The sequence below is a fragment of the Clupea harengus genome, chromosome 2, assembly GCF_900700415.2.
Source record: "Clupea harengus chromosome 2, Ch_v2.0.2, whole genome shotgun sequence".
Classification (NCBI taxonomy): domain Eukaryota; kingdom Metazoa; phylum Chordata; class Actinopteri; order Clupeiformes; family Clupeidae; genus Clupea; species Clupea harengus.
Window position 1 is genome coordinate 8982969 of NC_045153.1, and position 16308 is coordinate 8999276.

Genomic DNA, 16308 nt, shown 5'->3' on the forward strand with positions numbered 1-16308 from the left:
GTGGGCTCTCAAGAGGGCATTCTTTACTCCTCTCATATTTGATTCACCCACTCTCTTCACAAACACACACCCACATACACACACACACACACACACACACACACACACACACACACACCCACACACACACACACACACACACACACACACACACACACACACACACACACACACGCATACACACACACACAGAGAAACATTGATTCACCCAATCTCTTCACACACACACATACAAACACACACACACATGCATAAACACACTGGAGTAAAGCATAAGCATAGACATGCACATAGTCATAGATCTGGCACACACACACACACACACACATATTAATGACATATACATTCAGGACACACACTGAGGCTGGGCTGGGCTCCTGCATCTGTCTCTGGTATGACGGGAGGCATCTCTCCAGCACCAGCTGACCCTTCTCCACCTCCCAGTCTGCCTCGGATGGAGACATCTAATGTTTGCATTCAGAGCCAGCTGGTCAACACAAGCCAAGGGCACCAAATGGAGGCGAATGCCATACTAGTCTATATTCTGTTACCACTATCATCTACCGTAATCAATACCGTACTATACCAACTCAATTCAAAAGCACAAAATGGAGGAGAATGCCATGCCATACTAGTCTGTATTCTCCGGCACTGTACAATATCAACCCACTATTTAGTATGTTGAATACAGCCGAATTCAGTGTACCAGATATTCAGTACAAACACCGTGAACGCTCAATGCTTTTTGTGTATGATAAATGGGTGTGTTGCATAAGCGAGTAACAGAAGACTGTATGGAGGGCAGATAAACGTGTGTCTGTCACGTTATATCAGTAACAGAAGACTGTATGGAGGGCGGATGAACGTGTGTCTGTCACGTTATATCAGTGTTGTCATTGTGTCGTTGTCATTTTAGGGTCACGTATGTGTCACCGCAGATATGAGCATGACAATAACCTCTTGGACGTGGTTACAAACAGACTGCGTCAGCAGAACTTGCATTTAAGGGAAACAATTTGCTAGACACACACACACACACACACACACACACAGAGAGAGAGATAAATAGATAAAGAGAGAATCACATACACAAATATATATAGAGAGAGACAGAGCAAGAGAGAATCACACACGCATATAAATACAAATACAGAGAGAGAGAGAGAGAGAGAGCAAGAGAATCACACACAAACACGCACACATACAAACACACACAGAGAGAGAGAGAGAGAGAGAGAGAGAGAGAGAAACACACACACACACAAACACTACTCTCTGCCAGATGACCTCCAGCACACCTGACATTCTGTGTTCCGTGTCTGTTCCGGCTCCCTCAGACATGTGGGAGGTTCCGTTTGAGGAGATCTCGGAGCTGCAGTGGCTGGGCAGTGGGGCGCAGGGGGCCGTGTTCCTGGGCAAGTTCCGCTCCGAGGAGGTGGCCATCAAGAAGGTCCGGGAGCAGAAGGAGACGGACATCAAACACCTGCGCAAACTCAAGCACCCCAACATCATTGCCTTCAAGTAGGTACCACCGACAGGGGGGAGAGAGGGGTTGGACCCAGAATTAGACCCAGAATTTCAACATCATCCCCGTCCCGAAGTACTCTGGCAGTCAATTTTTCAACAACATTGTCACTAACTGAGATCGGGGGGGGGGGGGGGGGGTTGGTTGTGCCTCAGGTGGTAAATCCCAGCATCTCAGTGTTTTTGTGTGAAAGTGGGGGCCTGCTGGATGAGAGGGTGTGGGTGCTGGCACCATTTCAGGATCCACAGGATCAAACTAGCCACAACTACATGCCGCCTGTGCCGTGTGGGTCATTCCCACCCCTTTACCATTGCCAAATTAGCGCCAAACTAACTAGAAATATTGAATCACTTCACAGTAACTTTTGCAAGTTAATATTTTGATGTGACTCACCCGTGTCATAGGACAAGAGAAGACGTCAGTGTGCCGCGGTGTTCTTCTGTCTCTCTGATCCACTGCTGTTGGAGGCCTCTGAGAAAGGCAGCTTGTCATTAGGTAGCGTGAGATGCTCGAGAGAGAGAGAGAGCGCCTGGTTTCGCCAGGATGATCTGCTTTCATGCAGCCGTCAGAAGTGACAAGTGCCTAATGGCTTAACCTTTTCTCAGCACACATGACAAATATCAAAAGCTAAGCTGTTATCTAAGACAAGCTTTTACGAGATTTAAAAAAAAAAAATGACATTCATTTTAGATGGTAGATCACTTACTGAATAGTGAAGAGACAATACAATGCAATGTTACACTATGCAGTACTATGATATACCCTGCAATGTTTCACATTATAACGGAAAACAGCTCCATTCACTGCAAACCAATGCAGTCCAGTGCAGTAGAACTCACAGAACAATGCAGGGCAGTGTCAATGCAGAACAAGGCAATGCAATTTAGTATCTCTCAATGCAGGGGAAGTCAATGCAATACAGTACAAATCAATGTCTGAGAGAGCAATGCAGCACTGTGCTTTGTAGCGCACGCACACACGCACGCACGCACACACGCACGCACGCGCGCGCACGCACGCGCGCGCACGCATGCGCGCGCACGCAGGCACGCACGCACGCACGCACACACACACACACACACACACACACACACACACAAAAGTCAAAGCAATATAATGCAATGTAATGCAATGCAATGCAGCGTTTGATGTCATCTCCTCTCCCCTGTCTCTCCCAGGGGTGTGTGTACCATGGCTCCGTGCTACTGCATCATCATGGAGTACTGTGCCCAGGGCCAGCTGTACGAGGTGCTGAGAGGAGGGCGCAAGATCGCCCCGTGCCTGCTGGTGGACTGGGCAACGGGCATTGCCAGTGGCATGAACTACCTACACCTGCACAAGATCATCCACAGAGACCTCAAATCACCAAAGTGAGTGTCGCCTGTCTACATACATACATACATACATACATACATGCATACATGCATACATGCATACATACATACATACATACATACATACATACATACATACATGGGGGGGGGGGGGGGGGGGCAAAATAAAGTGTATTGGATTAGAATGTCTACCTTTAACTGTGAGCGTGTACTGAGAGGATGGTAGTTAGAATGGCAAAGTCTACCTTTAACTGTGAGCGTGTACTGTGATGATGTTATTAGAGGTCCAGTCTTTAACTGTGAGCGTGTACTGTGATGATGTTATTAGAGGTCCAGTCTTTAACTGTGAGTGTGTACTGTGAGGATGTTAGTAGAGGTTCAGTCTTTAACTTTAAGCGTGTACTGTGATGATGTTATTAGAGGTCCAGTCTTTAACTTTAAGCGTGTACTGAGAGGATGTTAGTAGAGGTCCAGTTTTTAACTGTGAGGATGGTAGTAGAGGTCCAGTCTTTAACTGTGAGCGTGTACTGTGAGGATGTTAGTAGAGGTTCAGTCTTTAACTGTGAGCGTGTACTGAGAGGATGTTAGTAGTCCAGTTTTTAACTGTGAGGATGGTAGTAGAGGTCCAGTCTTTAACTGTGAGCGTGTACTGTGAGGATGTTAGTAGAGGTCCAGTCTTTAACTTTAAGCGTGTACTGAGAGGATGTTAGTAGAGGTCCAGTTTTTAACTGTGAGGATGGTAGTAGAGGTCCAGTCTTTAACTTTAAGCGTGTACTGAGAGGATGTTAGTAGAGGTCCAGTTTTTAACTGTGAGGATGGTAGTAGATGTCCAGTCTTTAACTTTAAGCGTGTACTGTGATGATGTTATTAGAGGTTCAGTCTTTAACTTTAAGCGTGTACTGTGAGGATGGTAGTAGATGTCCAGTCTTGCATCAGTGCCCTCATAAGGAGGAAGCTCATAAGGGCCCTTCTGCTCCGCTCTGCTCATCTCCGACCTCCAAGCTTCCTGCCCTAATCACATTGGACTCCAATCAATGTCATTTTAAAGTTGCTGACACTCAAGCTCAGCTCACACTCAACTCACTGTCATCTGAGCAATGCTTGCGTAAGGAAGTATAGCAAGAGGAGAAGAAAAAAGAAAAAAAGAGAAATCAGCACGGAAATCAGCAGAGGGCTTTGAGGGGTCAGTCAGAGTTCACATCCATTATGAGGGGAATGAGGATGGGGCGCACTTCAGAAGAGTGCCTGAGAGACTCAACACAATGACAGGGCTCAGCTTTTGAGGAACAACCTGGAACAAAGGTGGAACAAATAGCTGTTCCTGGACATCTCTCTACTGTCGATGTACCGTTCAGTTCTTGTAATCAGAAAACAGAAGTGTGTGTGTTTGTGTGTGTGTGTGTGTGTGTGTTTGACTGACGTGTGACGTCTTTGTAGATGTTTTTCTCATGTATATGTTTCTCCTTTTTCATTCACACCTCCCTTCCCTCTCTTTGTTGTGCTGTGTTTTGTTTTTGATAGTGTGTTGGTTACGCACAACGACATGGTGAAAATCTCGGACTTCGGGACCTCCAAAGAGCTCAGTGACAAGAGCACCAAGATGTCCTTTGCGGGTACGGTGGCCTGGATGGCCCCCGAGGTGATCCGGAACGAGCCAGTGTCAGAGAAAGTGGACATCTGGTAAGTGGCAGATGAACTGCAGTCTATGCTGTCCCTCCATACACACACACACACACACACACACACACACACACACACACACACACACACACACACAAATGTATCCTCTACCAAAAATGTGAGCAACCAGATACACAATGAAGTTGTAACAGTGCTATAAATAGAATAATTAATGTACTCTCACTCAGCGTTGTCCATTTTTTGTTATGATTAGTTATCCCATCTGTGGTCCTCCTCCCCTGCAAGTACTCCACATATCAAAGATGCTAATGCTGTTTCTGTGACCGTACATATTAAAGAGTTTACAACAGTGTTATTGGTAGGAGTGATAAATGTTCACACTTCATAAATGAGCCATTATTAACCTTGTTATGATTAAGTGTCCCATCTGTGCCAGTTGTCCCCACAAATACCCCATATAGTCAAGATGTTATGGTGTTTCTGTGAGCATACATACACACAATGGGATTATAACAGTGTGTGGTAGGAATAATCAATTTACTCTCATTTTAATAAATTAGCCATTAGCCATGTGCTCCTTGTTATGATCCATTGTCCCATCTGCGTCTTTGAGGTCAAGGACAGGTGAGTGGACAACACATGAAAATATAGCAGCAAGCAGCGATGAGGGGGCCAAGCAGCCCAGCAGGCCAGAGTTGCCATGGAAACTTGATGTCATTATGTCAAGGGCATGGCTGTTAGCACTCACAGCACGTTTCATGTCAATAGACAAAAGATTGTCCGAGCTATGAGTCCACTTCCTGTTTGGTGGCTTTGCCACGGAATTCAATAGGTAGTAACCGTTAAAAAAAAAAAAAAAAAAAAAAAATCCATCTGATAACTTTGGTGAAGCTTTATGGAAATTGACAGAAAAACGCCAGGCTGGAAGGCTTAAGTGTGTCTGAACTTTATGGAACAGAAGAATGCATTAGAGTGGTAAATATTGGGGGAAATACAACTAATCTGACTCCATGAAATGATTAAATAACCTCCTCTATTACAAAGCAGTATATAAGCTTGTGGCACAGTTATGTGATCGCACACAAGGAGTTAAATGGATGGTTCATGAATGAACAGTTTATTACTACAATAAACAGTAGGCTACACTTTAAAGTTAGAAGTATCAGCCAAACTTAATGTAAGGTGAAAATTGATTTGAAAATGTCATGTTTACAATAATATGAGTGGAAGGCAGGGTTAAATGGGGTGAAAATAACTACTTCATTTATATTGTAGGTAAGATAATTAAATACATTGATGTATTTTATTGCCACTATTGGCCAAGGCATAGTGCCACTATTGGCCAAGGCATATTGCCACTATTGGCTAAATCGTTGTTAGGTAAACAGCATTATGTTATGGCTGTTGCTACCCCACACCCTGTGTGCTGTGGTGTGTTTTTGAAACGTGATCTCCTGAAGTGTTTTCTCTCCGTGTTAACTGGTTTGTGCTCGAGAGGCTGAGTGACGCAGGTCAGTAACTCCACCATCACAGCATATTGCTCCACTGCATTACTTATTTAGTAACATACTAGTAAGACTATATACCATATACTTCACTACATTAGTATCAGAGCCCAGCACTGATAGCAATTACCATCAAATATTTCCAAATTTCACTTTGCTGCAATTAAATCTTAATTAGCTGTAATACCCTCTTAGTGCATTGCCTTATTCTCTGAGAGGGGAACTTAGCCTGTGAAGTAGGTGTTGCCTTGTGCTCTGCATTGTACAAGTTAAATGGACAATTTGAAAATGGGTCCAAATCCATTCATTATGCCATAACCTTCAAGTACTGTAATAGGGCCCTTTATTATGCTGTGCTTCTTGTACCTCAACACTAATTGCCCCCAGGAAGTCCTTAATTATACTGCATTGCATGTAATCCACTACTAATACTGCTCCATCAGCAACTATTATGTGCTTGTGTGTACTGCACTTGTAACCCAGTAGTACTCCCTTACCACTCCAGTACTATTATGAACTTGACCCTGTGTGGTACTGCTATTACTATGGGTTATTAAGATCTCTATTATGAGCTTGGCCCTGTGTGATACTACTATTACTAGGGGTTATTAACATCTCTATTAAGATCTCTATTATGAGCTTGGCCCTGTGTGGTACTGCTATTACTAGGGGTTATTAAGATCTCTATTAAGATCTCTATTATGAGTTTGGCCCTGTGTGGTACTGCTATTACTAGGGGTTATTAATGTCTCTATTGACTGCCAGGGACCAAAGCCAGCACTGCTCTACTACTGAAGTACCATGATACCCTGCCAATATGTTTCATGCCATGGTGCTGTTCTCATTTCAGTTCTCCTCTGGTCGTACTGGGTTCCTCGTGAGAACTGCTATAGTGTTCTTCTTCTAACCCCGGTTCTCCTCCTCCCGCAGGTCGTTCGGGGTGGTTCTGTGAGAAATGTTGTGCTAGTGTTGTTCTAACTCCGGTTCTCCTCCTCCTCCTCCCGCAGGTCGTTCTGGGCGGTTCTGTGAGAAGTGTTGTAGTGTTGTTCTAACTCCGGTTCTCCTCCTCCTCCTCCTCCCGCAGGTCGTTCGGGGTGGTACTATGGGAGCTGCTGACGGGGGAGATCCCCTATAAGGACGTAGACTCTTCAGCCATCATCTGGGGGGTGGGCAGCAACAGCCTGCACCTGCCCGTGCCCTCCACCTGCCCCGACGGCTTCAAGATCCTCATGAAACAGACATGGTGAGGAGCCTACAACCTCCCTCATGTGGGGCGCAGGGGCAAGACCAAAGCGTCTTATAAGTTAGGTTCAATGCAAGCAAATAGTCATGTATGCATTCTGCTAGAGAGAGTGTATAGCTTTCCCAGAGAGTTTAAGATGCTCCTGAGGCAGACACTGAGGGGATCCCACCACCGACCCCCTCTCTCCCTGGTGGTGAGATGGTGGTTAAAATCTACGTCTGACACTGACTCTGGTCTGGGAAGTGTACCCTCTTTTGGTGATACCCCTATACAGAACCATAAAGCTATTATACTGTAGATGCTGCAAGAGGAAGATAATGTAGTTATAATATAGAGGAAGCACATAACACATGTGTCCCCTTAGCAGTCTGGGCTTTGGAAATATAACCCCTGCTTTGGTATATTTACCTCACCCATCAAACTAATATAGCTCCATGCTGCCAGAGAGTAGAAGCATATAGCTCTAACTTAGTTCCCCGGAGCCCTGAGCTTAGAAAGGCTTTTCTTCCACAGGCTCCGGGTGTCTTGTGTGGGTAGAGGGTATCTTATAGCTCTCCAGTGGGTGGATGTTATTTACGGTTCTCTTGTTCTCCGCTGCGTTCCGTTCCCTCCCCCAGGCAGGGGAAGCCTAGGAACAGGCCCTCATTCCGGCAGATCCTCCTGCACCTGGACATCGCCTCGGCCGACGTGCTGGGAGCCCCTCAGGAGACCTACTTCAAGTCTCAGGTGAGTGACATTCAGTTGTCCAGGTGAGCACAGAGTCTTAGGTTTCAGGTGAGCAGAGAGTCCTTAAGCCTCAGGTGTGCTCAGGAGCTTTTAAGTCTCAGGTGAGTTTGGCGTCTTCCCCTCTCTTAGGTTTCCAGCTTAGCACGGATGATGAGTGTAGTCTCAGGTGAAACCCCAAATTTGTAGTCTCGGGTGGTTTTGGCATCTTCACTTTCCTCAGGCCCTGACGTGGGTAGAGAGTCCTTCAGTGTCAGGTGAGCCCAGGAATGTTTAGTCTCAGGTGAGGGTGGCGTTTTCAAATCACTCAGGAGTCGGCGTGACCCCGGCATCATTAAGGCCCTGCGGTTAGCACCGCGAGGTTATGTTTCAGGTGTGGACTTTTTAGGGTTTTAGATTAACACAAAACCCTTCAGTCTGTTGGAGACTCATCCATAACTCAGGGCACACATTGCCAGGCGCAGGCACGCCAGAATCCACACTTAGTCACTATGTGTGCAACATGGGGAGACATCCCTGATATTTGAACTAACACTGTAGAAAATGCATCTATTGTATACGGGTTTTATCAGGTTACAGAGGCAATGCCATTGAACATGCATGCATGATGATTTTCCACTAAGTAACACGTGTGTGTGTGTGTGTGTGTGTTTGTGTGTGTGTAACCATGAACAGGCGGAATGGCGTGAGGAAGTAAAGAAGCACTTTGAGAAGATCAAGAGTGAGGGCACATGCATCCACCGGCTGGACGAGGAACTCATCCGGCGCAGGAGAGACGAACTCAGGTGAGGGAGGAGGAGGAGGGGCAGGAGAGACGAACTCAGGTGAGGGAGGAGGAGGAGGGGCAGGAGAGACAAACTCAGGTGAGGGAGGAGGAGGGGCAGGAGAGACGAACTCAGGTGAGGGAGGAGGAGGGGCAGGAGAGACAAACTCAGGTGAGGGAGGAGGAGTGAGGGTCAGGAGAGACGAACAGGTGAGGGAGGAGGAGGAGGAGGAGGGGCAGGAGAGACGAACTCAGGTGAGGGAGGAGAAGGGGCAGGAGAGACAAACTCAGGTGAGGGAGGAGGAGGAGGAGGAGGGGCAGGAGAGACGAACTCAGGTGAGAGAGGAGGAGGACTGAGGGGCACTCAGACGTATAGCTCAGTGAGCTCACGGAATCTCCACGGAAACACGAGTCCTAAACTCTGGAACATGCTCCGCTCTTTAGAACTCTCTGAGCTATACCTTAAGGTGTTGATGTCATGGTGTTCCTTTCCTTTTCTCCTTGGCGTTCTTGCTCTGTGTCCTCTACTTGTGTCCTTCTCTGTGTCTACCTGTGTCCTCTACCTGTGTCCTTCTCTGTGTCCTCTACATGTGTCCTTCTCTGTGTCTACCTGTGTCCTCTACCTGTGTCCTTCTCTGTGTCCTCTACCTGTGTCCTTCTCTGTTTTTGCCTCTTCTTCGCTGTCTGTTTGTCTCCTCCTGCTCTATCTCTTTGTCTTGTTGTTTATATCTGTCTCTTTCTCCATCCCTCTCTCTCTTTCTCTCTCTCCATCCCTCTCTCTCTCTCTCTCTCTCTCTCTCTCTCTGTCTCTCTCTCAGGCATGCTCTGGACATCAGGGAGCACTATGAGAGGAAGCTGGAGAGGGCTAATAACCTCTACATGGAGCTGAGTGCCATCATGCTGCAGCTGGAGGTCCGGGAGAAGGAGCTCATGAAGTACGTCTTCTTTCCTCTCCCCTCCCCTCGCCTCCCCTCCTCTCTACTCCTCTCTTCTCCCCTCCTCTTCCTCTTCCTCTTCCTCTCCACTCCTCTCCCCTTCTCTCCTCCTCCTCTCCTTTCATCTCCTCTCCTCTCCTCTCCTCTCCTCTCCTCTCCTCTCCGCTCTTTGCAAACAGCGGCAGACTCTGGAACCGATCCGGTCCTGGTGTTGCACCGGTTCTGCTGGGTCCGTGCCAGAGTAGGTTAAGATCTGTCCCAGGGTCAGCTGGGTCAGCTGGGTCAGCCCGGGTTCACGTCCCGTAGGATCTCAGTGTCTTCTTCAGGAGCATCTCGCCACAATGTTCCTTCTGTCTCTGTTTGTTTTTTTTTTATCCTGCTCCCGTTTTGAGGTCCACATCCCGTCACCTTAATAGTCAGCATCAGATACTCTTCTAATAGGGTTAATGTAGGCCACTTTAACCACGAGCCTCGTCAGCATCAGATACTCTTCTAATAGTGTTAATGTAGGCCAGTTTAACCACGAGCCTCATCTGAAAGGCCTTTGCAGGCGTGGAAGAATTGGCTGACTTTAGTCTGGGTTTTCCGTGCACTAATGCCCAGATGGACACAGCCTGTCCCCAACACAGCCTCACACCAACGTCTATCCTAGGTGCTTTCACATGACTAGATCTCCTACACATACACTGCACTGCCACCAATACAAACACACCTTACTCAGGACGTCCCCAATAGCAAAACCCAGATGAAGGACGTAAGGGATTCCCCAGTAAGACTCAGGGATTCCCCCGTCATGTCACAGCTCAGGGTTGATGTCATCAGGGATGCCGTATTTAGGACACTAATTAAGAGATGTCCTCAGTTCAGGCTTTCCCCACTAAGGGATATCCTTAATACTCACCCACATACGTCACAACCAATACACACCCACGCACAAGGGGAATTCCCCCCACGCTAGCTTCCTATACATAGAGGGCTTTCCCCAAATCCAACGGCTGTCAGCATCTTAAAGCTTAAAGCTAAAGTTTCCCATTTGGGTCAGTTTGGGTTCTCGTAAACAGGAAATTACCCCCTAAAGGCCCCTTGTTAGTAGGCTGTCAAATAGCTGTATTACTGCCTCCAAATAGCCATGTTTAGTTTGATTGCCCCTTCAGTATTCTCTCAAGGAAAGCACTGTGTGTCTGCTTAAACAGTACAGGACCCTGCTGGATCAGTTATCTGTACTGGAGGAACGCTGTTTTCAGGGATGTGTCCTAACCCAGAACCTCCCAAAAGAAGCGACTCCAAGCTATCCTCTTAGCTCTGTGGGAGTCGTGAGGATCTTGAGTGTCTTAAATCAGGTTTGATCTCATGGGACGTGTCCTGCTGCCTACCTCTGCGTTTGTAACGGCTATTAACATGAGGGATTTCCCCTGACACTGAAAAGGTTATACCTTCCAAGCTCTTTACAAAAGCGAGGTTTGTCCATAATAGCTGGTGCCGGTGCACCTAGGATTGACCTTTAATCCTAATCTGCCCCAAAGGAAATTCCCCCCCCTGCACCAAAGGACAGCTCCTGTGTGTGTACACAAAAAATATATCCTTAAAATAGACAAACGACACTCTTGAACCTCACACACACACACACACACACACACACACACACACACACACACACAGGCACACACACAATCAAACACTTGTAGCACACACTTACACAACCCTTTGCCTACACATCCCAGTCTCACACCCACACACACATCCACACACCCACACCCACACACACACACACACACACACACACACACACATACACACACACACACACACACACACACACACACACACACACACACACACACACACACAGAGAGCGTCCCCAATACACCCCCCATAATAAAAGACATTCCCAGTTCACTATCTTCCTGTGCTAATAGCTGTATCAAAATGAGATTCTGCAAAACCAGGGCATATATCACACAACCACTGTCAGTGTGTTCCCAGATAGTCCTCACAATTACCGTAATGACGATGACCTCGAGAGTCAGATAGAAATCCTCAAAGAGCAATCAGTTACTTAACCATCAATCAAATAAATTGTATGTGTAAGCCATCTCTTCTGGTTACAATTACCTGCGTGTGAGTTTGTTTATGGCCAAATTGGACCAGAAAGAAGAGTAAAGGAAGAGTGTAGAAGAGTGAGGAAGAGTGAGGAAGAGTGAGGAAGAGTGAGGAAGAGTGAGGGAAGAGTGAGGAAGAGTGAGGGAAGAGTGAAGGAAGAGTGAATGAAGAGTGAAGGAAGAGTGTGGAAGAGTGAAGGAAGAGTGAATGAAGAGTGAGGAAGAGGAAGGAAGAGTGAGGAAGAGTGAGGAAGAGTGAATGAAGAGTGAGAAAGAGTGAGGGAAGAGTGAGGGAAGAGTGAGGGAAGAGTGAGGAAGAGTGAGGGAAGAGTGAAAGAAGAGTAAAGGAAGAGTGAGGAAGAGTGAGGGAAGAGTGAGGGAAGAGTGAATGAAGAGTGAATGAAGAGTGAGGAAGAGTGAGGGAAGAGTGAGGGAAGAGTGAGGAAGAGTGAAGGAAGAGTGAATGAAGAGTGGAAGAGTGAGGGAAGAGTGAGGAAGAGTGAGAGAGTGAAGGAAGAGTGAGGAAGAGTGAAGGAGGAGTGAGAAAGAGTGAGGAAGAGTGTGGAGGAGTGAGGAAGACGGAGAAGTACTAAGTATGTGCCTAGTTTTTCAGGGTAACGTCTCCATTACCTAATAAGGACGACCTACAGACTCGAATGGGAATCCTCTAAAGGCAGTCTGTTCCTGGTAACCGCCAATCAAGTGGTTGCAATGAATCCCCAACACAAGCAATCTTTTGTGGTTACGGTTACCTGGTTACGGTTACCCCCATGTGAGCTCAGTTACGGGCATCTATGCAATAGTACAGTGGCAGGAAAGAGATATCAGCAGGACATTCAGTGATCATGCAAGGCGCTAGGTATTAATGAGTGACCCCTTCACAATAGTTTGCTGAAAACAGAGAGAGAGAGAGAGAGAGAGGGAGGGAGGAAGGGTTGGAGAGAGAGAGAGAAAGATGGAGGAAAGAGATATCAGCAGGACATTCAGTGATCATGCAAGGCGCTAGGTATTAATGAGTGGCCCCTTCACAATAGTTTGCTGAAAACCGACCCGGCAGCTGATACCAGACGTCTCGGCAGTCCTGCCCTGGGAGTCTAATCTTCCCACAATCCTCACCTTTGGCCCTTGATCGTACTCTGAGACTTCAATGGTAGCCCAGATGCAGGTGTCTGCATTCCTCAGGTTTATACGCACTGCTTTTCATTAGGGGAAAACAACCAGCACCTTGCATATGTTTTTTTTTCTTTAAGGAATTTTGATATATAAATCATGTTCTATGGTCTGTGACAATAATCAGTCGTGCTTCTGGAGTTCTCCTTGCCTCCGAGTCTCATAGTGTTTGCCTCGTCTCCTCAGGAGGGAGCAGGCGGTGGAGAAGAAGTACCCCGGCAGCTACAAGCGTCCCATGGTGCGGCCCGTCGTCAGGCCCAACGCCGTGGAGAAGCTCATCAAGAAGAAGGCCAGCGTGGCACACAAGCCCGGGACCCAGACGCCCAAGAGGTGAGCGCTCAGCCACAATATATCAGCCATGATTTAAAAAAACCAAGACAGAAAAACTGCTCCCGGTATTGCTGGTGAACCCACCAATCGGAGAAGGGCCTTGTATTTGTAAGACCAGCCCGGACCGGCTGAGGTGCACTCTGCTTAAAACTACTATAAAAAAAAACTCTATTCATGTATTTCTGAATGTTTAATTCTAACTCCTATGCCAGTGTGACGGAGGAATGGCTCAATGTATGACTCAATGTATTACTGTGTTAATTAATGTTTTTAATCTCCCTCCACAGGCCTGACCTGCTACGGTCTGATGGCATCCCCAGCACGAGCCCCCACCCCTCCCCGTCGCCCCTCTCCGGCAGCCCCAAGGTCTCCACACCGCCAGGCAAGGCCCGCTACCGCAGCAAGCAGCGCCACCGACGGGCAAACAGCAAGGGCAGCCACAACGACTTCCCGGGGGTCCTGAAGAGCAACAGCACGGGGATCGTTGGCAGTGGCAGCGGCGGAGCAGCCAGCAGCGAAGAGCAGCAGCCTCTCCAGCAGTCTCTCCAGCAACACCACCACCACCACCTCCTCCTCCACCACCACCAGCAGCATCTGCCGCTGAAGACCCGGGAAAACGCGGTGGCCACCTGTGCCAACAACCTGCGCTACTTTGGCCCGGCGGCCCCGCTGCGCAGCCCCCAGACGGACCACTTCAAGCGCCTGACGTCCGGCTCCAACCCCGACCTCATCTCCACGGCCGTGGACGCAGACTCCCACCGCGTCGGCAGCGGTGGTGGCGTTCTGGAGGCCACGTCGACCGTCGAGGATGCCACCGCGTCTCCGATCCCCGCCGCCGCCGCCGCGGGTCTCGCCGTGTCTGCCTCCTCCCTGAGCAGCTCTGGGCTTGGTCCGCTGTGCCCGTGCTGCCAGGCGCACCCTTACCCCGACTGCCCGCACTGCCAGGAAGATGCCCCCGTCCCCGCCAACCACCCCGAGCTGCCCCACTACTCGCTGCTCAGCACCTGCGAGAGGAGCCCCCAGCCTGCCGCGCCCCGCCTGGGTGAGCCCGTCTCAGACACGGAGGGCCTGGGCCAGGAGGGGGGGCGGCAGGGGGGGAGGGCCGAGGGGCAGGGGTCCCCGCGACCCAGCCTCCCCTCTGGGCTCATCCGCATGCTCAGGCCCCTCAGGAAGGTGAGCCGAGACTATTTTATATTATTATATTATTTTATTTTATAATAACTGTTTTTATTTTTATGTTTTATTTTGCATTCATTGCATTGCATTTATTCATCTGGCAGACACTTATGTCCAAAGCAACTTACAATGGATGAAAGACAATCGAGCTAAATTAGGTTAGGAGACTGGTTAAAGAGTCAAGAACAAAGTTCTCATACTTGTCAATCTGACAAGAGATTTGCAGGGTCAGATTATTTGTTTACACCAGTTTTAATTGAAATGACTAGATGAATTAACACCTGGGGAAGGAAATTCACATTCATTTGAATGTTTTCTCAGTGATTGTGAGTGTTCTTTCAAGAACACAATCAAGACTGTCGGTGAACTCCTTCCTGTCTGTGTAGTCAGCTCGGATCAGTTCACGGTCCAGTGGATTTCTGGGCTAGAAGTGTGAATCTGGCCGAGCAGGTTTTGGAGATTGTTAGGAGATGGTTATCAGCAGACTGGCCTAGGATGTGGGCCTGGCATCCAGCGACTTCACAGCTGTCTGTTTGTGTGACCTTACAGCCTACAAACCAATTAGAGCAACTGTCTAGAAATTTAGCGATAATTGGATGGCATTCGAGCGGTTGTGTCTCCCCTTAACACTTTAATTTAATGGCTTGATCAGCGTGTTCACTAGTTTAACCTTGTGAATGTTTCCTAGTGTGTGTCCATGTGTGAGGGTGAAGATGTGGATATTTGTGTGTTTGTGTTTGTGCATGTGTTGTGTGTATGTGTTTGTGTTTGTGTATGTGTTGTGTGTAGGTGTGTTTATATATGTGTGTGTGTGTGTGTGTGTATGTGTGTATGTGTGTATATTTGTGTATGTGTTGTGTGATTGTGTGTGTGTGTTTGTGTTTGTGTGTTTGTGTATGTGTTGTGTGATTGTGTGTTTGTCTGTGTGTTTGTGTATATGTTGTGTGATTGTGTGTGTGTGTGTGTGTGTGTGTGTGTGTGTGTGTGAGCTGGGTGCAGATGATTGATTAGCTGTTTTAATTGCTCTGCTCTCTGCAGACTGGCGATGAGTCATCCGAAGAGGAAGAAGGGGAGGTGGACAGCGAAGTGGAGTTTCCACGGAGACAGAGGTGAACGGCCGCTCCCCCATTTATTAATTATTGACGACCATTTTCTGTTGATCAGCCTCGTCCGTGACTGGAGATGATCTCTGGGACAGAATGCAGTGTATAGTTTCATCCATAGCCAGACGTGTGTGTGTGTGTGTGTGTGTGTGTGTGTGTGTGTGTGTGTGTGTGTGTGTGTGTGTGTGTGTGTGTGTGTGTGTGTGTGTGTGTGTGTGTGTGTGTGTGTGTGTGTGTGTGTGTGTGTGTGTGTGTGTGTGTGTGTGTGTGTGTGTTCACGATCGAGATAGCGGAAATCAGGACCGGCGGTCTATCCTCACATCTCCAGTGACACTGTGACAGGTGGATGCAGTGTTGGGTTGAACAAAGACACTGTAGCCACTGAGCATTTAGGTTTGATATGAATAATGAATACTGTTGAAACTGTGTAACCCAGAACGCTAAATTGCAAAATGATCATCTGGTTATCTACAGTTAGGGAAAATAACCTGTTAAATAACCACAGAGAAGTTGATTTATCCTTACGTGAATTATTGACATGTTTGTTCAAGTTGATATTCCTTCTGAATGTACAGTGCTGCTTGAAAGTATGTGAACCCCTTGAGCAGTTTAGAGTTTTCTGTTTTTATCATCACAAGTTTTCCATAAATTAAATGTCAGGTTTATGTTTATCAATTGCATGTACTTGTTTAGAGGGAATTGTGTGAGTAGCCAAAAAACTACATGTAAAGTCAAGTAGGTAACAGATTCGGTGAAACACA

General features: G+C 47.5%; 1 protein-coding gene across 2 annotated transcripts in view; it reads left to right on the forward strand.

Annotated features, from left to right (window-relative positions):
• si:ch211-45c16.2 (mitogen-activated protein kinase kinase kinase 13) overlaps positions 1-16308 on the forward strand; it is a 68033-nt gene that overhangs the window by 45702 nt on the left and 6023 nt on the right. For both annotated transcript variants that reach the window (XM_031582127.2, XM_031582137.2), the window contains 10 exons: positions 1338-1521; positions 2704-2895; positions 4381-4539; positions 7090-7248; positions 7866-7974; positions 8647-8756; positions 9553-9669; positions 13125-13268; positions 13556-14441; positions 15483-15553. In XM_031582127.2, coding sequence (XP_031437987.1) covers positions 1338-1521; positions 2704-2895; positions 4381-4539; positions 7090-7248; positions 7866-7974; positions 8647-8756; positions 9553-9669; positions 13125-13268; positions 13556-14441; positions 15483-15553 — 2131 coding nt within the window. The remainder of the gene's footprint in view (positions 1-1337; positions 1522-2703; positions 2896-4380; positions 4540-7089; positions 7249-7865; positions 7975-8646; positions 8757-9552; positions 9670-13124; positions 13269-13555; positions 14442-15482; positions 15554-16308) is intronic.